A 24962-nucleotide genomic window follows, 5' to 3' on the forward strand; every position below is an offset into this window, starting at 1 on the left:
GTCATACTCACAAACCCACTCCTTTAGTTAGAAAAAACAGTCCAGAATTCTTGTGCAGTCTTACAGCTTCTAAGATACAAGCCATTGCCTTCTGTTTCTAAAACACTATTTACAGTTTTGTGATTCCTAACATCCATTTTTACTGTAACCATCCTTAACAGCTGAAGACATTTGCTAGGGTTTTCAGCAACAAATATGTCTTTTCCCACCTCTAATTCTTCCGCCTGTTCTGTGGTTTCTTCTTCAGACCCATTGCTTTTAGGTAAGTATGTCATTTTTAATCGAAGGTGGCCTTTAACTCTTGATTTATGGCTGCAGAAGAGAAAATAAAACATTTTAATTGTGCACTTGTTAAATTATTACCTGGAAATAAAACAGCTGAAAAAGCACTGCTAGAGGATTCCTTTTAAGTTTCTTAACACAAACTTGGCTTTTTATAATTTAATGAAGATCAATAACGATATTGTTTCCAGACTTCTGAAAACACTTTGATTTATGTACCACAACTAGAAACCTCTTTCCAACTCTTTTGAAAACTTCACTAGTAACCAATGAATAACAATAAAGAACAAGAAAATATGAATCATGACAATTTCATTCATATAATTATAATTTGACTGTGTGCAGACAATCTATCAAGCATTATATAGGACTACTCTGCCTAGAATTTTAAGTTACAGCAAGCTCATACTTCAGCATCTGCCTCTCTGTGTTTAGCTTAATGCTTCATTAGAAGCTTGAAAACAGGATTCCCCCACATTGATTTTATTTAGTATTTGCACTTGGAAAAGAAACTTGCCAAATTATCTCATCCATTTGACTATAGGTGTATTAAATTAAAAAACAAAAACCAAAAGACAAACCCCCCCCCAAAAAAAAAAAACCAAAACAAAATCCACCAAACAAGAATCCTGAAAATACTGAGTGAACCGGAAGCCTGCACATGATCTTAGTAAGGACCAAAAAGAAAAAAAAAACAACAACAAAACAACAAACAAAAAACCCAACAAGAAAACCCAAACCAATCCACATCACTAAGATCTTATGCTTTGGGTTTCAGTTTTCTGTTAGTTGCCATGCGGAAAAAGTGAACTAGATTTTCTGATATCCATAAAAATATTCATGTTGATTTATAAACATGTTCATTCAGATTGCATTTTAGTTTCAGAAAAGCCCGTATCTCTTAGAAAGAATTAACTTACTCTCTTTTTTTCCAATACAATAAATTAAAGCATTTGAGGATTAACATACTAATAATTCTTACTCAGCTTGAGGTACTGGAAAGGTAGTAACCTTATTATTAATATTCATCAAGTAAAAGCAAACATGAGCAAAACTGAAGAACAAGTATTAGCAACACTAAAGCATCTAAAAGTTACAGTAAGATTTTCAGGCAGAAAGTGCCCAAACCTTTGGGAATAAAAAGCACTGCCCAATTCCCATGCTAGCCACTACAAGAAGAGATCAGATTCTTGACTAACAAACAACTGAAGTTAATTTATGTAGAGACAATAAATATTACTCTTGATTCATTTATAGGATAGGAAATGTAATATTCAGAAAAACAGGAGATCAGAATGAAACTTGACAGTCACTAATTCTGTTAAAACAACTGACCTGCTCAAATTTGAGAACTGTAAAATACTTTTGCTACCAGTGTGGTTGAGAAAGATCTATAGATCCCACATGCTCTGATGTTATTTCTAAATTGGAACCTATTATCTGAAAAAATAGACATGCATTTTATGTATTTTATTTCTAATACAAATTTCTTAAAACTGATGAGATTTAGGTTAAAAATCTACATTTTAAAACCAAACCTGTAACAAGTAACACTAACAGAATTGAAAAAAAAAATCCTTTTTGTTTTTTAACACAGGCCTTAAATGTTAAGAAGCTTTTCAGTTTAAGTTTTTAAGTTCTGCTTATAATTAAAGTCAGATGAAACGGCTTACATGAAACGGGCAAACAAAAAAAACAGGACAGCAGGAAACAATCTCAAGTTGAAGGGATAAAAGAGTTACAGCGTAATACTGGTGACCAATTTCACTGTTCAGCAAAACAGTAAACTGGCTCAGATGAAGTTATAAAATGAATTATACCATGGCCTGAAGAAAAATGGTTTATTCTTATGAAATTGTCTGTAAGTATTTAAACACATTGTTGTGGTTTAAATCCAGCTGGTAGCTAAGTACCATGTAGCTGCTCAATCATGGTCCCCCCTTCCTGAGTGGGACGGGAAGCAGAACCAAAGGAATGTAAAACCCACAGGCTGAGATAAGAACAGTTTAGTAAGTAAAGTATAATATACTACTACTACCATCATTAATAATGATGATAAGGAAACAACAAGGGGAGAGAATATAAAACTAAAAGGGTAAAGGGAAAAAAACCCCCAACAATAAACACAAGCGATGCACAATACGATTGCTCACCACCTGCTGACAGATAACCAGCCCAACCCAAGCAGTGATCTTGCCCTTCCAGGTAACTCTCCCCTGTTTCTACACTGGGCATGACATGCTGTGGTATGGAATACCCCTTTGGCTAGTTTGGGTCAGGTGTCCTCTGTCTCTGTTTCCTCCAGGCTTCATGTGCCCCTCCTCACTGGCACAGCATGAGATCCCCAAGTCCTTGATCAGAGTAAGCCTTACTTATCAACAACTAAAACACCGGTGTGCTGTCAGCACTGTTCTCAGACTAAAGCCAGAACGCAGCACTGCACCAGCTACTAGGAAGAAAATTAACTCTATCCCAGCCAAAACCAGAACATAAATGTTGACTTTTTAGTAGAATCACAAATACCTTACTCCACTGATCCTCAAATTTCTTCAATGGAAACATAAAAACATAGACAGCGTTTACCTATGTACAAATAATCACATAACGGCATTTTTTAGATATGAAACTTAGAATTTTACGTAGTATTTACTAACCTTCTTGGATGAAGAACAAAATCCTTAAATGTGTATGGTCTCTCCATACTTGGATTTTCTGTCTGGAATAAGACAAGTTTTTTCAAGAAAAATCTGTACCCAACACTTGAAGTTAAAGAAAATTATCAGAAATTTACAGTGAGTTTCTTCAAAGTCCAGATAACACTTTAAAATGTAAATGATAGCTTTAGGAACAGTAACAGCAATACCAGCTTTAATCTTGGTTAGAAGACTAAATCCCCAGCTCATGAGAAAAAATTACCTTTCAGTGTATACAGATATTACAGTTTCTAAAGCAGAGGAAAAAGCTGTTAAGCCTGACATCAAGAAATACAGTCTCCATTTTCACATTTAAAGTATCTGCCATAACTTCTCTTTCCTCCTTCAGTATTTTTTCAATTATTTTTTACACAGAACGCATGTAAAAAAACATTTCTAGCTCTAGGACTTGGGGATAAAATTAATCACAGAAGAATCTATTCCGAGAACGTCTCCGTTCCAATTCACAACAGTGAAGTTGCTTAACAGAAAGAAGCACAGAAGTAAACTGACATAAGTTTGTAAATATACATTCCACAGACAGGTACAAAAACACACACGAGGGATCATTAAGGAAAACAAAGATACTTATTTTTCCTGTTGACAAAACTATAATCCATGTGAAGTTCTGCAGTTCTCACAAAACCATTTGATTTTTACAATACCGTTTGTTCAGGAACATTTGTCAATCTCTTTCACGAGCCCCTTCCTCCCCTCCTTCTTCAGCTGTTTGCAAATGCTGGGGAGTAACTTTATGTGCTTGTTAATCAGTACATTTTAACCATGTCAAGAAGTACTGTAGAATACAAGGAAAGACTTGCGGCTGCTTTGCTTGTAGGCCTTTTATTTAAGAACAATGGTCATGATGCAATCTGCAAACACTGAAGTAATAGTATTTTCAAAAAATACCTAATTTGTGTCACCATGTGATTAGAAAGAAGTAAAAAAACAAAAAAAAAACCCCAGAATCTAAAGGTTAGACATTATTAAGGGAGAGATTTTAGAATTTTATTTGGAACTGCTGAAATTTGTTATGAAAAGTCCTATGATTAAGCTGTCTAAAGTTTACCAAATGTAATGACTATTACATCAAATCTCAGAAATGAAATGCTCTCTTATATTTCAGACATCTTGGTGTAAGCCCTTACGAATACAATTTAGAAATACTACAACTCAAGTTGAAGTGTTCCACCCTCACTGAATTAAAATGCAGATTTTCAACCTGTAATGCTGCGTGTGTTACACTGGTGTAACCCGCAAGAACAGGTCCTACACTTACAATATGAATTACCTCACAACTAAGGTAAATACTTCTTTGAAATTACAACTGAATTAATGTTGGGGTTTTGTTTTGTGGGTTTTAGGGCTTTCCCCACCCCACTGCCCAGGATTACATTATTTCTACCAACATAAACACTCAGACAGTGTGGAAATACATCAGAGGTGAGCAAAAGATCATCTTACTCTAAGTTTTATAATTATTTCTTGACTTTACAAACACAACAGCTGCCTTAGATTCAATGCTAGATTACACTTGGATTAATACATTTTTGTTTTGGAAAGAGCAGAATCATATCTGCCAACTATCTTACTTCGTAGATGATTTGCCCTTTGTAAGTGTTCCCAACTGTCAGTGTTTCTTGTTATGAAGAGTATTTGCATGGTATCAAGCAAAACCAAAACTGCTTATAGTAAAGAATTTATAAACTGATTTGTCCAAGATATGTTTACTCATGTAAACAAAAGACTTTCAAAAAACCTCCACCTGTATTTGGGCCAGTAAAGTAGAATGCATTTAGACGGCAAGACTAAGTCATTAGGGACAAGGAGTAACCAGGAAGATGGAAAGAAAGAGGAGACAGGAAAATGCCAGTGTTTGAGGAAAGGTGAGAAAATTGCCATGAAAACAATTCAGTGAGGTTCTATAAATTAGTTCATGCTAAGACAAAATAAACAAGAAGGAAATGCACCAATATCTCAGAGTCCAGATAGTGCTGTCCAGCTTATTAATGGGAACTAGAAACACAGTCAGCCTTCTCCAGAGGGACATTATAGCCAGTCTTTCCAACCCACCTGACTGAGGCAAAGGAGTTAGTGTGATCTCATATCCCAGCTACAATGGGAAACAAGATCTATCTGTAACTACTCCTGACACAGTTCCTACTGGAATGAAATAACAACTGCCCTTGGAAAGGTTCTGCCATGGCTGTTATTCGGTCTTTAAAACAGTTGCTGATAAATCTGTTGGTATTTGCTAATGTTTTGAAACCTCAGAAGAAAATGAAAAGGTTTACTTATTTCAGTGTTCTTGGTGATATTTGCTTAAAACTAACAATGTGCTTTGAAAAAGGAATACAAAACCAAAACCTAAAACCGCATATATATAGAAAGAATGTACAAAGCAACCCTAGCTCTATTTACCACTATTCCCCACTTACCCTTTCTTGTATCAGTTTATAAGAATAAGGAATATTCAAAGTAAACGTATAAAGTATTTTGAGAAATACAACAAGAATTTCAGTCTCTTGTCTTCAAGACTGTTTCAAACCTTGCATTTTTATTCTTGAAAAAGCTAAAAGCACTCCTAACTCCTGTAAGCAGCAGAAACCAATATCTAATCACAAGGTAACCTACACTTCCTGATGAATATCAGCACTAAAAAAAACCCTAACAAATCCACAAAAGAAAATCAAACCAGAAAACCCACAGAGCAGCAGAATTTAATCATTTATATTATCAGTAGGGTTAACTTCCTTAGAAGACAAATACTGTTACATACAGAATCATTTTTCCCTTTCACAGTTGTAAAACAAAAACAAACAAAAAATACAAACCGGTAACTGATAAAGAGGAATATCCACTTGCCCAAGAAAATCATCTCGAGTCTACAGAAAATAAAAACAAACAAAAAACACAAAGTTTAAAGTTGCAAAGTGTTTTAAAAACATTGTTTCAAAGCCCTCATAGCACAGTAATGCTTGCTAAGCACTTAAAGACACTCTTAAATTACAGACAGTAAGACTTCTGCTGTACAGAATGAGTTCGGATTGACTCAACACTCAAGAAAGCTGGACAGTTCAGCCTTGCTCAAAATAAATGAGGACTGAGAGAGCTGGGGGTAGAGATTTAGACAGGTTTTAAATCACACAGAATAATACTTATCAAACAGGAGAGAGTTGTTCAACATCAAGGCCATGACCATCAGCATTTCCAGTAGAAACTTTGCCCTGAAGGACCTTCCTCTTAGGAGCACCTGACAATTTCTGTAAACCTAGGCAGCTCTTTATAAGGCATACATAAACTTTTCTTTTTCTTTTCAAAATAATACACCTACAGCTAAAAAAAGGGAAAGCAAAAATAAGTTTCATCTGTGATAAGTGCTTTGGAAGTTCCAGCAATTCCAGTGGTCCCAAAACTCGGCAGCAGGAGCTTCAAGTATGTCATTTTATTTACCCCCCTTGCCCGACATCCCTGTTGACATTTGAAAATGTACCAAAAATCACTGCGTCCATGAAAAAATACCACTTCCCTCCACACATTGTGGACCTCAGTTTCAACAACTAAAATCTTAAAGATTCTGCCCCGACTTGGATGCCTGGACTATCTGACTACAACCAGACTATGATTCCAGCAACTTTGCAGCCTGATTCCCTCCGGCCTATGCTGTTGTACCAGGGGAGGGCCTGACAATACCTGGTATCACTGTGCAGTTCACTTTTGATCACTGATTTTTGCCTGCTAAAGAAATTAAGATTTTAGTAATTCACGCAAGTAATTTCAGTGTTTGCCAATAATCACCGACAACAGCCACCGTACTTTACTTGACTCCTTACTGGAGTACTGAAGCACATGTTGTTTCAAGTTCAGTTGTGATCTGAAAGCCTTTGCAACCCTCCATCAAAACAGGAAAACATATTACATGGGTCATTTAACATGAAGGCATATCACTGCCTGTGTGCTAAAATCAAGAGGGCATGAAATTTTTAAAAGGTATGTATAAGCCTATGGCATTTTTCAAAAGTCTGCTCTGTAACAAGACTGCGTTCCTTTGCATTGGCAGAGTAAGAAACTGCAGAAGTCATCAACGGCGTAGCCGGGTTTCTGATCCTCCTGATTTTTCCAGCTAACAAAAGAATCGGTGCCTGTTCTTTCCTCAGACTGCTGGTGCACCACAAGCTTTTAATCGAACTCACCACCCAAGGATCCTGATGGCCTTCTTCCACAAAAACTTTCCACTATGAGGCTCTGCATCTCACTGACACCCATTCCCTTCACCTTAGGGCCTCTCACTTCTCTTCTAGTACAACTATGGTTTTAGTTTTCAATGACAGTGTTCTAAAGTATTAAAGCTCCAGTCCAAGCCTGCTCACTTTTTGTCCCACTGATGCCATTCTCCATTCAAAGAGCTCTGACATTAACGCCTACAGGTATTTCTTGAAGCAGTTTTTTCTCCTTTAATAATTCTGGTACCTTTTTCTTTAGCTGTGTTCTCTTGTGTTTGTCTGTTTCATCTTTAAATTATACGTGTATATGGAGAACCAGTGTCTCACATCTGTATAAAATTTTTGTACCTCCAAAAAAGCACAACCAGTCTGCAGAGCTTGTCATAGATAATAAGGTGCTAGAACTTTAGGGATGCACACCTTCAGACTGAATTCGTAGTGTGTATGTCTTACATTCAGATTTGAAGGGGGAGTGGAAATAGAGACAAAACACCCACCTTTTCAGTTCACAAACTCATTTGAAATAGGTATCTTTAACAGGTTTTCATACCTGAAGAGTCTGAAGCTTCCCTGAACTACTGAGGGAAAACTTTCTGTATTATTACAGACCACAGGGTTCTGGAAAAATATAGCTATCATTTTTGCCTATGAGGTTCTTTTTAAAATGGCACGGCACATACCTTAGACATGTTAAAAGGCTTAGTATTTGTAAAGTTCTTGGCAACCCTCAAGTGGAACATGCCTTTCAAATAAATTACTGGAATGTGGGACAAAAGTCTGCTGTATTTCAGAAAACCTCAGAACATTGTGTTTGTTACCAGCATTATTTTAGTACGGGCTCCGCTCCTGTTATTCACTTTATTATTCTGCTGCCTCTTCTGCTATTTTTAGCAGAGCTAGCCTCGATAACCAACCTTTAACAGTACTTTCTCCTCCAGCCAGAGAGTAAAATCCTCCAGTGGAGGATTTTTGTTGACCTCCAAACAACTAACACATAAATCAGATAGCAGGAATGCTCTTTAGCAATGTGCCTCACTGTGACAAGCTGATTTAACTGCCTTCAAAGACGTGCCAAAGAACCTCTGAAACAGACATCACACGCAGTAACAATTAAATGCCAATGGAGCTGAAAATGTTTGGATCTCCATTTCATGAGAGCAAGCATCACAGTTTTTTCAAGACAGACAAGTGGGTCAGTTGTTCTTGTCAACTTCTAATTTCTTAACAGCCAGAGAACTCAAACTTTCTGCTTGCCAAACCATAAGTGCATAAACCTTAATTAATGATACAGTACACTAACAAAGAGGCCTTTTAGTTTTCTGATTCACTGGTTTAGTCTATAGAAAGTTATTAAAAACATGTGAGGACAGACATCTGCTGTATACAATTCATTTAAAGAACTGTAGTTCAATGCCAAAGTGAATGCTCAAACAGGAAAAGCACCAAAAGTAATCCAGCCCAAAACTCATTTTCATCTATTTCAAGAAAATATATTTAATATGCCTTAACAGTTAAGATTTTGGATTATTTTTCTGCAATTTCCATCAGAAACTGGATAGAAATAGATTTTAAACAGACATGCTTATCTGAGTCACACACTTAAGAGCAGTACTGAGCACATTACCTGCAATTCATCATTTATGTTTTAATCTGTAAATTTATCAATTTATGTTTTAAGACAGCTGAATTTAATGCCTTTCTTAATTGCTGGATTCACCACAGTGCCTTCTGAAACAGCTCTTGTATAGGACTAGGGTGCTGAAATAAGAGATATTTTCTCTACCAACTTGTGTGACTGATTTTTGTTGGTGTTAGCGCATGAATTAGAACCTAAGTATATTTCCAGTCTTTTTCTGACTGAACAGGCAGCGTGTTGTGCCTAAGCCGGCCTTCGCGCAGAAATCTACAGCAGTATGGCCAAATGAGAAAGCGTACAGCTTTTACTGGAGGGAATATAAGTATCAATTCAAATTGAAAAAACAAACAGTGATCTGGACTATCGCTGCTTGAGAAAACAAGAGCTCAATAGACTCCTTATAAAACCAACATTCTTCTTGCTTAAACACCCAAACATCAACATTAGTTACAAGCTTGATGAGAATGAAAAAAAACCCAAATAACTTTCCTGAGTTATACTAGCAACTTGACGAATTTTTCTTCTCATGCTGTGCTGAGCATATTCTTTGGTTCTCTTGAACTCTAAATCAAGAAAAGTGAATTTTCTTCCATAAAATACTGCCAGCATGTGCTATTCATCACAGGAAAATAACAGTTTCAAAAATGCAAAATTCAATCATCATGTTAAGATCTTACCAGGTTCTCAGATTCTAAAAGTAATGTTTCTATCTTGCAAAGTGACATAGTTTGACGTGTGGAATTCATTACAGACTCGGGTATTTTTAAGGAGAAGAGGTAGAAGGTGAGGAGAATATTTTTAATGGTATGTAGGCACTTCTGTTTAGTTGTCACCTATGGCCAAGGGTATGATACTGAGACATCAGAACCTATTAGCATTTTCAAAGTAGAGAAAATACGTACTGTTAGATCAACAGTTATAATGCAACACGTGTTTCTGCAGGACCTTCAGCCCTGCTGGCTGCTTCAACAGCAAGGTATCAGCATAACATGCCTCAGCAGTTTCACCATCTGTTTAACAGACAGCATTTAGAAATGACACGCAAGTTCTTTTCACTAATTCTCCCCTGCTTCAGATATTTTCAGATAACTGCTTCTCTAAAAAGACGAGCGCAAAAGTGTCATGTGTTTCTCCACTTACAGCTTACACTTTTTATATAGAACCAGTTCATATTTAGTCTACAGTAATTATTACTCCACTGAGTGTTTGCTACTTTGAGAGCTTGAGCTGTGCTTAAAAGTTCATTAACAAAGCAAGTTCAGACGGCTTGCTTTCCCTTTTTTTTGCGTACAAGGATTCTCACATAGGTAAGAGGAAGGCAGGAACTTGTCTAATATAACCAAGCAAACTTAAGCACAACATAAACAGAGAACAAGTCAAAAGCTAGTAACAAGTATATTTTATTCATCAGGAATTTGAGTTCCCTTTGTTTTATGGACATATGTGCCCAATAAGCTACCATATAAGAAAAGCAGGAATATTTCATTTTATGAAGAGCCAATCTAGATTTGGCCTCCTGTGTTAAACCAACCAAACCTAGAAGAAGTACTAGAAAACAGTACCAAATATTTAATTAGGTACTTTTTCAACAAGCCATTTCCTGACATCAAGTCAGTTAACTTCATAGTAGCATAAACCAGAAAACTTCTGCATCTGTTTGCAGAAGCTTTTGTGCCAGATCTGAAGACTCCAAATAAAGCTTGAAAACAAACTCACGCAGTACCAATTCCAGGTGCATTTTCACCTTCACCAGTTAACATTATAAAGCTTAAAATAGTCAAAAATATGTAAGCCTCTATCAAACATTAAACCACATGTGTAATTTGCTCCCTAAAATACACATCAGGTAAACCAAATTATGACAGACGCTAACCTCACTGGCCAATTAACACACCCAGCCAAAGGACTCATTACACAGACAGCTTTTTGTTACTCAGAGCAGGACGGAACAAGCAGAATATAAAACTAAAAAATAATTCAAAGGCAAACCATCTGCCTCCAAAATGCAGACAGGCAATCAGTGCATCTCTGCATCATGGTCTCACTCCTGGGAAGTTCATGAAGTCCAATACAGTGCCACATAGATAATAAATCATGTTGTACCTGGAAGCTGCTTCTTTTTCCAGTCCTGAATATAATGTTCAAGGGTTGGCCCTGGTGGTACAAGTAACTGACCCCTGCGAACAAACCTCTGTGAACACGGACCTACAGCAGGGCCAGATGCAGGGTGAACGGCCTCAGCCTACTCCAGAGTTAGTCCAGCAGTTTTCAAAAGTGTTCTTACAGTCTACTGTTCTGAGCTACTGCTGATCCAAATTCAACATCAACACTAACTCAGGAATTCCCTGTGCCTTCACACCAGCACTCAGCCAGTGGCCACTGCCAGCCACGGTGCAGTTTTCCATGCTCTTCTGTGCTCTACATGTGTCCTCAGCCACCATCAACCTGAATAGGAGCCCCAAGCCCTACCTACGGACCTGTTCCAGCTCCAAGCCTACACCTACTGCTGCCAGCCCTAAATTCAGACAGATGACAGGACTACAACAGAACTTCCTGGTTTGTTTTAAGCTGTGCTGTGCTCAACTTATAAATCCTATCTGTCCAAAACCTGTGTGAAGTGACCTTGGATGCCTCAACCTCTATGACACAAACCAACAACACAAATAATCCACCCACAATCACTTTACAACAAAAGTGGTATCACAATTTATTTCAGATAAGCTCAACATCTCTTACTAAAGTCACATTACACTTCCCATCAGTTTTATTGGCCTGTAATTTACCAGATTTTAACCACTTTGGATTTGTTCTTTATAAGCCAAGTATTTATCCCAAGCTGAACTTCCTAGAAACAATGATTACTACAAAAACTGGCTAAGACAGAAACTATTAAAAAGTAAGTAAAGTTCATGCTAAATTCTGGAAACCTTTTTCTTTGAAAAGCCCTGTGCTTTCACGTTTCCGAACAAGGTCTTCTCTCTTATGCTAGGAAAATCACAGATTGCCAGAGAAATCATCCAGGTCTAAAAGAATCCAGTTCTATGTCTCTTCCCACATTCCTCTTACTGAGTAGCTGCAGTGTCCCATTTGCATTTTAATATGCCCCAACTTCAATTACTCCAATTCAAGTTTATATGTAATTTCAGCCAGAAACTTCCTGATGTCCTCCTTAAATTCTGCTTGCTTACATTACAGTTGATACAGTGGCCCAAGGTCTAAACTATAACCACATCTATCTGTAGACTTTTCAGTTTACCCTAAACCGCCGCAACGAAAGAATAAAGTTAAAAAGAGTAATGTACTCTCTTGAAATGGAGATTATTATGGATCCATAAACTAACACTGACATGAGCTACAAACATTTTATTGGCTGTATTCCCAAATCAGCACATCCTGTTCATCACAGGGAGTGAGGAAGAAAGTTCACTCGAAACAGAGACATTTAAGAGAAATGCAGAGCAGTCCCCTTCAGGCAAAGGTGAAAGTCAGTTGTAAGCAATGACTCCCCTGGAAACGCCAGTCAGTTTAACCTGCTTGCTTGCTCAGTCTCTGAAAGTCATCCACTTCAGGAAGATGAGAAAATATGTGTTACAACACAGCACACCACCTTCAGCCGAGGGTGAGAGGAGAACACCAAAGAGCATTTCTATCATTTGATCCTAGGTGGCTGCAAGGGCTGAGCAAGCACCAAAGAGCTTTGTAGTGAGATTAATGTTCTGTGAAGCTTTGTATCCTTTCCCTAATAACGGGCAAGAGCAGATGCTGAAGGAAATAATGAAAGCAGCAGTTATGAATAGTACTTCCTCTGATTTATCCCCATTTCTAATGGGTAAGGGGTCATGGACTTTCTGATCCTGATGTTAAAATACATATTGAGAATGTAATATTCTTTGATGGACCTTTCTTCAACTTATTCAACCTCTTCCAGAAACTCATTTCTACTTTGGTATGTACAACATCTTGCAGCAGTGAGCTCAGCAACACATAGGAGGACACACTTGTTTTATAAGAGTGGATTGTCTGTTTAAATTCACCCCCCATGAACTACCATTTTATAAAACTGCTTTCACACCACTTTGCTTTACTCCCCCCTTGGCCTACTTAGTGTCTCCTCACATACAACTTAGCCCAGTCCTGTGACCACTCCTGCTACTTTTTCCAGCTTTGTTAAACGTTTCCTAACAAAAAAAATTATAAAAAAAAAAGCATGCCATGCACACGTGTGGATTTGTACAACTCCAGAAAGGTGTTTTTCATTTTGTTAGCTTATTCTTTTCCTAATAAATCCTGACCTTCTGTCTGCCTTTCAACTGTCAACAAGATTCAAGCTGACATTTTCCACAAGTCACTCACCATGGCATAAAACACTTCTGGCCAGTATGGGAGTGATTACCACGCTCGCATCCTCAGCTGGTTTTCCACTGTGTGCAGCATTTGGCAATTATCAACACTGATTTTCAAATTGTCATTTCTACCGTCTAGCCCCTACCATGAGATTTTCTGTAACTTCAGAGGTGGCAATTCTCACTTTAGTTTTAATTAGTGGTCATGACTGAGGAAGCTATTTATCTGCACTTAATGTCTTGAGAGTATTTTTCAGAACTTCTGCTAAAGGCTCATGTTGAGTATTTTTACAAGCTCAGTGTCCTGCATGAACCAACTCGCCCAACTTTGCTTAGCTTGAGTTTAAGACAAAACATCCTTTTCTGAAAGCAGTTCTCTCTCCTTATAAACACAAAGCATGTCATGTGTCTACTAAATCTATTCCCTGCACTCTTTCTTCCAGACTGGCCTGTTGCCCGTAGATGCCCTTTTGGTCATTTTAAAGTGCCAGCATAGTCAGTCAGAAATTTCAGTCAGAAAATCTAATAGATTGAAAAATTATTCATTATAGTTAGTATTTCAACAATTTTATAGCTGAGCTTCTTGACAATTCTTGGGAGGATACCTGCAGGTGCTATTAGTCTGTTAGGGCTTCTGTCTTACGCTGCCATGCTTACAAAGACCAATTTCTACATCACCATAACATTTTCCATGGAATGTTTTTGTTTAACCCAAACCATTAATCTAACCTCTCATAGAAAACAAAAATACTATTAAAAAGTTAGTCATGACTATGGTCTCATATCTGAAAGCCTCCAAGTTACTGGCTACTCAGGTGTAAAAGGAAGAGTATCTCTATCTTGCTTTGGGAACAAGTTTTACTTTAACACATTCTTAAACATATACTGAGTCTTAAGAGAAAAATAACTATAGCTTGTGGCTATATTAAAGAAGCCACACCATCAATGCTTCCCATTCTTTCCTGGTAGATGAAAAGGACGTGAAACAACCTGAAGGCTGGATAATTTTTTATATAAGCTGTTCAGGAGGTCTACTCTGCATGGTTTTGCAGTTTTAGTTTCCTCTTTTGTTAGCATGAGAAACCTACCCAAATGAGTTCAGCTGCAGGCTATAAACACAAAGAGGTTAATCACAATTTCTGCAGAGTACAGTCAAATAAAACTACCCTTAATATGTACATGTAGTGTTTGCTGGTGACTACAAAGTGCTCAGGCTTTGATTTACAGGGTTATTCAAGTGTTCTGCCCTGACACTGTTCCTTACTGCATGATCATATTCTGAAAGTTACATATGGTTCACTGCTGCCAAACACAACTTGGTAAAACTGACAGAAAAAGAACCTTTGGGATGGAGCCGATACCAAATAACATTAACTGCTTCCTTCGCTAATTCTTCCACGTGGCAACTGTTTGCAGCTAGTCCTGGCTGTAAGGTTTATCACATCCTTTGTGTGTAATCTTTTTCTCTCCTTGAAGAAGACTGCTAATCAAAAAGTAAAGGCATGAAGAAATGTGAAGAAGCCATAACAAAACTCTGCATTTGAGCAAGATGGACTTGTATTTAAACAAATACCTAAAGGAGGCCTACAAGAAAGCTGGAAAGGGACTTTTTATAAGGGCAGGTATGTAATGGAACATGTTGTAAGATCCTTCAAGATGTGCAATACTAAACAATATGAAAATTTTTAGGTGAGGAGGTTATTATAGCACAATAACACAACAGCTTTGTCATGTACCGCCTCTGTAATCTTTTGCTTCACCTGCCCCTTTTCCACCTCACTTCCTTTTCCCAGATCTGGGACATCAATCCCCATCCATGTGGCTCCTTTACTAAATAAGCAAAGATGGAGGCAAGCCACAGTTGTCTTCCCCTTCTCTTGGCACTTCTCTCTGGTTGAGCCATTATCATCTGTGAAGGATTTTTGCTAAGAGAGAAGCTCTATACTTAAAGAGGATCCAAGAGAGAAGACAACCTCAGACTATTCAGTGCTAACTTGTGGATAGCATTTATCAAGGGAAACGGTATCTTCCAGGCCAAGTTCTAGTCCCCTCAGCATATTCAGAACAGCTGGGAAATAAGTTAGAAAAGAGAGCCATCCTCACACACATTTTGTCCAAAATACACATTTAGTACTGAAAGATCCAAGTAGCATCTCCTTTTGCAAATACAAAAGGCAGAGTTCCAGAACATGGTAAAAAAACCCCAACTTGAGAGTTTCAACTAGAGGTTTTCTTCACACAAACCTGACAGTAGAAAAAAATGTTCTGCTTATTCTACACCACCTCTGAAGTCTTTTTTTGCTTCAAAAATGTGTATTTCAGTCACTGGAGACAAACCTTTACTACATTATTTGTAAACAAAAGGACAACAACATAATGACTCCCTTAATTGTACAAGAAATTGTTTTAAAGGTACACAGTTGCTGAAACAGATTTGCAAGTACATTTATGATATTCACATTATGTAATCAGCAGTGATACTGACGGGGAAGGAATGGCTGATGTCAACAGGGATGTCAGCAAAATATTATTACACTTGTGGAAGAGATTAACACAGGTTTTGTTTGTTTTTTTAAGCTTATTTATGGTCTGCAAGAAGTGGAACTGTAAGTCACTGCTTCTGCTTTGCTCTGTACCTCTTGAAGTTTAGAGGTCTAAGATGACACACAAACTGTTTCCTTACTTGCACCTTCCCAATTCACACCTGTGATGTCAAAGTGCTTCAGCTGCAGATTTATTTCTACCCTAAGCAAGAGACAGATGCCCTGAGAAAACACTCAGAACAGAAATACAAAGTCAAGGGCAGCCGTCAGTGCTGCAACCATGAACTACCTCTTCCTCCTGCTTTGCATAAGTGAAATTCCACTATCTACTGCAGAATCTATTCAATGTGTTTCCAGTAAAGTTGAGCAGTTGTATGAGGGCCATCACCATTCCACATTCTTCAATTTAATTAAAAATAATCCAAGGGCAGTTGTCACAGAAAAGGAAATGAGGGTCGGTTTGGGGGGGATTGTTTTGGGGGTTTTGTTGTTGTTTAGGATTTGGTTTTGTGTTGTTTTTTTTTTTTTAAGTCAGCCTTTAACAAGCTGTTGATTATAGAAAGCAGGAAATCTGATACAAGGTGGCTGAAGGCTAGTAGCTAGGCACGTAAGAAAAGAATGCATAGACCTTTTGCTGCTTCAGACTCTGGAGTCCCTGGCCAAAGCACTGATTTGATTTCATGACTGCTCTGCACAGATAGCTGACATTACTAAATGCTACTCCAGTATCATCTTGTTAAATTTGAACCCAGACTCAGCATATCAATATACTAGGCCAGACTAACTGGAGTCAAGAGAAATATTTTGGGAGTTGTTTATTTTTAAATGAGTCACAATACACCACGGTAATTAACTGGACTGTATAATGAAATGATTGCCATAGAAACTATTATATTTGTCACAAAGACTGTAATAGCAAATACAAATAGTATTTATCTATTGCAGTGAATTGCTGAACTGCTATAAAGTCAACCACGATTTTTTTTGCTTGATTTGGTGTGAGAAACTTCTCCATTTTTTGATAACAGGTTTTTAAGTAAAATCAGTTTTTATAAAATATCCTCTGAGGGCCATTTCAGGACTAAACGGTTCCTATGCCTGTTGTTGCATAAAGAAATCAGAAACAAGTACACTGCTATAAACTCTTTTGTGTACAGTTTGTCTGGTGTCAGATGTATGTAGACATGGCACAACTCAAAATATTTGCAAATATATGAAAAGTACAAGAGAACAAGTACAATTTGGGATTCAGACTTTTTTTCCCCCCTTTTTTTTTTTTTTTTTATTTTTAAGCTTTTCTCTCTCTCCCAGAAGATGAAATCTTAAGAATTCAGGAAGCTTGAAACATGCTGCTACAGTACCACAGTAAAACGCTCAACTACCACAGAAGCATTCTGTCACGCACTTTAAAAAGTCTCCTTGGATTTAATGCCAATTCATTGTAAACACTGCTCCCAGGAACTGAAACAAACTATGGTCAGTCCAGTGTCCTGCAAGGTTTTCTGGAAATGTTTGCCAACAGTTTAGTCCCTGAACTTAGAGTCTATTTAAATTGCATTTATTAAAAATTCACTCAGTATTAACATATAAAATATCTTGCATATCAACTGACATTAAACACAGAGAAGTGCAAGTTGATGAGAAATGTACTTGATGTGCATGACTCAACATGTTTCACTTTTTACAATATGCATATTAAAAATAACTAGATCCAGGCTACTTAAATTACATCATAACCTGTTTGTGCTTATTGTGGAAGTCACCATCAAATTTACAGTTTGATTTTAGGATGAGGAATCACTAAATAGTGATTACCAAATTACCAATAGGTAATGATTACCTATGACCCTCTGTGATTTTTATCATGAAGCTTAAACACAGATCACAGTTATACAAGCAGAAAAGCGCATTTTTCTTCAAACTCTTTTCAACCAAAAAGCGATACAAAACTCCTAAGAAATCAAAAATTGTAGAAACACCACACACTTTGGGCAGCAACTGACTGAAAATTACAAGCTAATACCTCCAAGGTAATTGTACTTCTAGTTTAGAAAGGGACTGTCATAACTGTGTATCTTTGGCATAAAGCCTTTTCCTTAAACAAGCGTGTTAAATTATAGCAGTGTCAATTTACAGAGAATGAGATCTTAGAACAATTCTGGTAAACATTAATTGTTGCACTTTTATCAGAATTCACAATTAAAACTAACATATACTAGTCAGATCATTCAGGTCTTCACAATGTTATTTAAACAAGTCTTAAAATCCACATTTCTTGTGGCTTATCCCTCACTAAGAAAACAAACTGCCTGAAGAGTTAGTAAGAGCAAACACACTTTTGCAGTTTAGTTGGACGCGCGTTTCATTACCAGAAAAATACATTTAATATAAGCCTTCCAGACCCAAGTACTATAATTTGAACAGCAATGTTGTTGGGAGAGGTATTAGGTTACAGTGCACGGCTCAGGCTAAAGCAGTGGTTGGAAGGAGAGGGAAGAAAAAAATGAAAAAGAAAAAAAAAAGAGAGGAAACTCTGAAAATTCCTGTGGTTCAGGGTGTATGCAGAAACAAATGGTATTTACAGTTTCTCTGCTCAAACATTACTTATTTTTAAACCTACATACAAACTGTTATGTAAAATAAAGCCTATATGAAATAAACCTAAAAGCCTCTACAGTGATACACTCATTTTTAACCATTTATATGCTATTTCAGTAATTACTAATAATTTTCTGAGACGTTGTGTATTTAAAACTATGAAACTTCTTCTAAGTTTAAATAATTCCCATGTCCACATAACTAGACAATAAAATCCCCTCGAGTTCATGTAAACAGGAAATTATTGGTTCTATATATTAAGTATTTCACTGTAAGACCTATTCACCTATGCTACCATATTTTAAGAAACAAATCTAAACCCCAAATGTTACTGATAGCATGAAAAATAACTTCCTAATGGTGACAGCTTGACACCATTAGGAAATTCTGAAATCACTGCATCTAAGTCTTGACTATAAATTTTATTATTTTCTAGTTAAATTTCAGCTGTAAAATACTGTCAAAATTTTCTATAAACCAGAACACTTACCTTATGGGGCCTCCACAAAGAAGTATTAGACATTTCCCTTTTAGAGGTTCCATATCTTTTCTTAACAACAGTTGGTTTTCCTTCATTCCCAGGTTTGAACTGTATGTGCAACTGAGACGTCCTTCCACTAAGACACTTGCTGGATAAACAGCAAGAAACTTTTTGACGTGATCCTTCCAGCGAAACACTTCTTTGCAAAACATGGTGGGTTTTGCTCATCTGTGCATTTGGTCTTTCTAGTTCATTTATATTAATCTGATATTCTGGATCGATTTTTGAGGGTAAACATGCAGATGTGCTGCGTGCCAGTTTTAAGTGAGGGTATTTTGCAGTGGAGTTCAGATTTAACTCTGGACTGCAACAGCCATTAACCATTTCACTGCTTGATGCAAATGCTCTTCGAGAGAGATGAACTGAAACACATGAGAAGCCATCAGATACTTCTTCACAAGTTGCCTGCTTGGAACTATTTGAAATTTGACTTTTGTCCTGTAGAGATGGATTCAAGTAAAGCGGTCGAATGTCTCTGACTTCGTCAGAAGAGCAAACCGTTTTAGACAGTCGAAGTCCATTGACTGCTGTCGAAAGGAATCCTTTGGAAATGGTTTGATCTTCTTTTTGTGCCAAGTCACTAGGAGAAATAATTAGTTTATGGGATGTTTGATAGGACCCTCTATGTGGTAGTTGACCTGAGCTTACTGGTGAAGCTGGGGGAGTACTGGAAGGACTCCTAGGAAAAATAACCAGTGATGAACAACGTCGCAATGGAATTTTAGTTTTCTTCCTTACTGACAAAGCATCTTGGTCAAAAGTAGTATTATTTCTACACAGACTTTCTCCAGATGAGCTGCTCCTATAGGGATTACATTTGTTTGCAGTGCTTCTATATGAAGAATCACCATGAATACTACTACAGAAAGTACCATCACCTGTCGAAAGAGTGCCACTACCACTGTCACTGATGACACTGTTACTATATGAACCTCCATCACTTGTGGTACTTGCACATGATCCGTAGTCACTGCCAGCACTGCTGAACGATCCACTGTCACTGGCTGCAATACTGCTAAGGCTGCCATTGCACAGAACAGTATTGCTCAGAAGGCTATCATTAGATCGATGATCAACCACAATTCTAGCACCACAATTTCCTTCATTAGCAATACCAATGAATGAAGTGTCACCAGTAGGTTCAGCATCACCAGACCGAAGACATCCACTATACTTTCTAGACTGCAGGGAAATGTGCAGTGAAGTGCTCTTTTTTATTTGCAGTGAAGAAGCAGTTGCACTTTCCTCTTGATTAATTACTTGTGGCATTACAGGTGCATAAGCAACCTGTCTAGGAGTCAGTTTCATTTGTGTAACATTAGGTGCAGAGTTCTGCAGCTTTTTGAAGTACATGCAATTGTTACTATCCAGAACATCTTCAGAGGTTTCTGATAATGGATCTGTGTTGCTTCTTTGGGTAGCAAAATGCAATCTTAACCGTCGTGCCATTTGTTCTCATTTCCATGCATGTTAGCAAATGAAACCCACAAAGATCCTTCAGCAGAAATGCTACAGGCAGCTGCACAGAACCTAGAGCTAGTACATCACAACAGTAAAAGTCCATAGAAGTTGCAGTCTTTGTCCTAATTTCTACAAAATACCAGTGTTAAAAAAAAAAGCCAACTGTACCTCTTGAAATAAGTCAGCGACTCGTTGAACTGCAGTTTCTGGACCGTCTTTGATGGCTTGCAGTCAGAAAGCATTCATTTACAAAGCACTCATGTTCCAAGGACCTCAGCTGCAACAACTGACAAACACTACTGACCTTGTTTCAATTATACCTTCTGTAATTTGCATAAATGAATACAATAATAAACTTCCAGTACTTCCAAGTTTAAAACAGCAACTCCTGCTGCAGCTGCATGAGCTGAGTCAATGTGTCCGTACTTTCCTCAGCAGCGTATGACTACTAATATTTTTACCCATAGGTTTAGAATTACAGGAAGTTGGTAGGAATGAAGTCCCATATAATTGAGTATCAAGTCTAGGATTCAATTTCCAAATAGTAACCATGCTAGCAAACTGCTGAGGTCTAAATTATGCATAAACCAGGGAAATAAGCCTCCTCCCCCCTAAAAACAAAAAAAAAAAAAGGACAAAGAAAAAGAAGGCTTTCTGCACTATTTAAATAACACTTTAAAGAAACCTGGCTCTATCTTGCAATCTACATGCTGTGAGGCAATCACACTTTCTAAAGATTTGCACATAGTAAAATCTCTCCTGCCAATTATTGTGTAATTTTCAGTGAAGCTCAACTGAATTAGGACCACTAAAAGTTACTCTGATTACTGATTCAAATTTGTTTTCCACCTACCACTTCAACCTTTTACTTTATACATTAACTTTTCTACAGTACAGCTATTAAAGGTAGAGAGAAACAAACTATTCTTACAAACTGAACTACCTCTTGTTTGCTGGAAGCCCACAGTAAGCTGACATTCACTAGAGTTCAATATGGCATGTAAATATATAAGCAGCTATGCATATTTTAGCACACAAAGCTAAGTATGTGCAGAGAAAAATATGATTACCCAAGCACAATTACAGAAGCAATTCTGCATCATTAGATACAAACTCATACATTCATGGGTATTTTTTGTTTTGGTTTAATTTTTATTTAAAACAAAACCGATCAGCATGTCAAGAAGCCAATATCCTGTCAACTCTCGCAAGAGTAATGGCACTGAGAATGCCTGCAAAACGTTTCACTGGCTCCTGTAGTCTGATAAGGTCCTTTGCTGGCATCTAGTGGGACTTCGGCAAAAAGACAATCGCGAATCCACCTTAAGCGGGATTTTTTTGTTGGGTGTTTGCTGGTTTGTTGCGTGTTTGGTTATGTTGGGGGTTTTTTTGATTGGGTCGAGGGGGGTGACCCCAAACACGTGGCTACAAATGTACTTTTGAATACAGAAGCTACATATGATGCTGTACTAAACACTACTGCACTGACACGAAATTACTTAGTGCTGCTGAGAAAGTGCAAACAGAAGAGAACACTAGGCCATTTATACTTTTATAGGTCATACTACTAGATTTTTTTCTGCTCCATATTTATTTAACCTTTACTGTATTTTAAGCTAGAAGGCAGTAAAATTAACATTTATACCTCCTTCCCAAAAAAGAGCCAAGAATCAAATTCACAGTACCCTGTTTGCAAGTAACAAATCTGTTTTCTAATGATACTCCAGGGCTTACTTAACCTCCGTTACCTGAATTCCATTATTAGAATGCAGCAATAAATGAATACTAGCTTATTCATAAAAAGCCAACAAATACAATAGTTCATTTATTTCATTATGCTTTGCCAACTGGACTTCTTCTCATGTTTTATGTTTATGGGGGGCTGTGATGGGGGGTGAAGAGGAAAGGAAAATACCATAAAAGATTCTTTTGGTCTCAGTTTCAAAAAGTTATATTTGAAATTCAAGCAATATATATTTAAAAACCAACCAAACAAAAACCGAACACACAATCAACCACAAAACCCACCCTAAGATATGCAAGTGAAGAGTAAATAGATGTATTTCTTTAAAGCTTCTTTTCTGCCCAACAAAGCAACCCTTTCTCCCCTAAGAGGTGATCCAAAGTGGTTTTCCAATTTTAATAAAGAAGTCTCTAACAATAAGCTGATATAGTTTGGTTAACTCAGGCTTAAGATTTAAGGGAAATACCTCATCTCATCATGTCACTCTTCCTTAGCTGGAACTGGGTATATATAGCCAGCCAGCTACAGTGTACTTAGTCAACACAAAATGGCTTTTAAAATACAGATTTCCATCTTGCTGAATTAGAATTAAATAAAATAAAAACCATTATTTTTTCCTAAGTACCAATAGTTCCATTCAAATCTTAACATTATTGACTTCTTCAGCACCAGCAGCAGATTTGGCCCTTCTTTTGAAATACACAAATATGTAACAAGTTATTTTAAGACAGGAAGAGACAGCAAGAAGTCATCTAGTCCCTTCCTGCACTGGTCCATCTCATAAGTGATCTTACTGCTCTTCCTGACAGATTTTTCTAATGCGTTTTTAAAGGCAACCATCCCTGAGGATTCCACAAACTGCTCAAGCCCTTTATTCTACTAATGGTTTGCAACAAGCCCATAGAACAAACTATATTTAGTGTTCTCTTGACCAAATCCAAGACAGGCAGTATTTGAAAAGTTTTAAAGCTATTACAGATTTAAACTTAACATCAGACAATGTAAGTCTTGAGCCTGGTTTTCAAGAAAGCAACATTTCTTAAACGTAAAAAGCAAAGATTTCAGGCTTCACTTTATCCCCAACAGTTACAGTGGGGGAGCTTGTCAATGCTAAATAACAAATCACAGCTAAGGCAACAATCTGACTTATTTAAAACAGCTCAAGACATCTGGGATAGAAACTTAGCGTTTCTGAGAGCAAGCTAAAGAGAAATAGCTAGACAGCCTTTCCATTCACTAAGTGAGGAGGTGGAAAAGATGAAAAATATTGGGGTTATTGTAGAACTATTCAGTGACTGATGGGGTCACAATGCCTTGATTTCCGAATATAATCATACAGAGGAACAAAACACCATTTCCAAGTTGATGGCAGTAAAATGTTTTATTGGTTCCTCTCCCCTGAGCAAACAGGCCAAACAACTTATCTACTCTAGATTAGATAAAGAATGCTCCGGAATTCTCTTGGTGTAAACCACAACGAAAAGCATTGGCCTTCTCCCAAAAAAATCAGGACTCTGACTTTCCAATCATGCTTACTGACTTCCAGACGGTGGCAGTAATGTTCCAATGACTAATGAACAAAGTACTTCAACCTCATGAATACACTATAGCCTGTGTCATACTGAGGTGAACATCTGAGCATCCTGAAAAATCCTATTTAACTTGCCATGTAGGCCACAAATGCTGGCAACTCCCTTTAAATTACATTAAAAAAAATAAAATAAGAGACCATATTTGCAATACTTGGGACAGGTAATACCACCAGTCAAGAAGTAAATGGTTTGGGCACTGTGTAATGCCTATAACCAAGAAACAAGCCTCTTCTATATAATTATTCTCGACGTTTTGTGTTTATATTTACATACATTTTCATTCACTCTTTGCAACTTTCACAGAGCAACAGCTCCATAAAAGATACAATGGATTACTGAATATACATAGAAAGCATGAGGGAAAAAAATATTCTTCATAGTCAACACACTATTCAAGCACAAAGAGATCCTTTATAACAGCTATCAGAATAAACTGTGGTTGGAGAGCAAACTAAAGATCATTCAACCCCTCCTATTAGTTTCAAACTACTGCAGAAGGAAAAGGTATACGTTCAAGCGATAAGGAATGTCTGTGAAGTAGCCCAAGGAGGCAATTGTCATGACTGTACTGCTACCAACCTTACTCATTTACAATAAAACATACAGACAGCAAGATAGAGAAGTAGATATCTTCACAGTAAAATGAGAGCATGGGCAGAGGAGGAGTTTTGATTTCACCAAGAAAATAAATGCACAAGGTATCCCTGTCTTATGACCTGCCATACAGACAGTGACACCAATGTACAAGATCACAAATCACCATCTACTTAAGTTTTCCAAAGAAAATGCACCCCCATTTTCTTTCCTGCCACTCCTGACACACTGAAGCTGCTCACACCGTGTATCAATACACCTACTTTGTGGGAAAAATCAATGTTCAATGCAGAGCTTTCAAAATCACTGAAGAATGTGGCCATATCATTTGAAAAGCACTGTAAAAGAACAATGCTTTTATGACTTAAAGTACATCAGAAGATAGGAATAATAATATAACTGCTTCAGAGCATCACAAAGTGTGGTAATGTTAGTGAAGTAAATGAATCAGGTCTGCCTTCAGCTTTAGGTTTCATCATAGAAGTTAAGGGGGGTTGGTGTGGGGTTTTTATCCATGTTGAATCCAGATGAGCCTACTTTCATTCAAGACTTTAATATATTGCAGTACCAACAGAATAGAACCTACCAAACGGTTTTCATCGAATACTTCAAAAAGGAGTCTGTGTTTCTGAGGATTAACCTGGGGAAAATAAGTATGTTAACAGTTAAAATGTATGCTGAATACCAGCATTTGTCTTCAGCAAAATCTCTA

The 24962-nt window shown here is 37.3% G+C and overlaps 1 protein-coding gene across 3 annotated transcripts in view; it reads right to left on the reverse strand.

The window, feature by feature from the left end:
• Positions 1 to 24962, reverse strand: part of NEDD4 (NEDD4 E3 ubiquitin protein ligase) — a 58458-nt gene that overhangs the window by 18878 nt on the left and 14618 nt on the right. Inside the window, exons 5-8 of one of the 3 annotated variants that reach the window (XM_061347465.1) lie at positions 24837 to 24890; positions 5810 to 5860; positions 2937 to 2998; positions 210 to 312 (exon numbers count right to left, since the gene is read on the reverse strand). In XM_061347465.1, coding sequence (XP_061203449.1) covers positions 210 to 312; positions 2937 to 2998; positions 5810 to 5860; positions 24837 to 24890 — 270 coding nt within the window. Of the gene's footprint in view, positions 1 to 209; positions 313 to 2936; positions 2999 to 5809; positions 5861 to 18808; positions 21136 to 24836; positions 24891 to 24962 lie in introns of those variants that run through there. The other 2 variants (XM_061347463.1, XM_061347464.1) reach the window with 2 other exon arrangements.

This window comes from Neopsephotus bourkii, unplaced genomic scaffold, assembly GCF_033783945.1.
Source record: "Neopsephotus bourkii isolate Nb327-2 ecotype Australia unplaced genomic scaffold, CSIRO-AGI_Nbou_v1 NB_318, whole genome shotgun sequence".
Lineage (NCBI taxonomy): Eukaryota > Metazoa > Chordata > Aves > Psittaciformes > Psittacidae > Neopsephotus > Neopsephotus bourkii.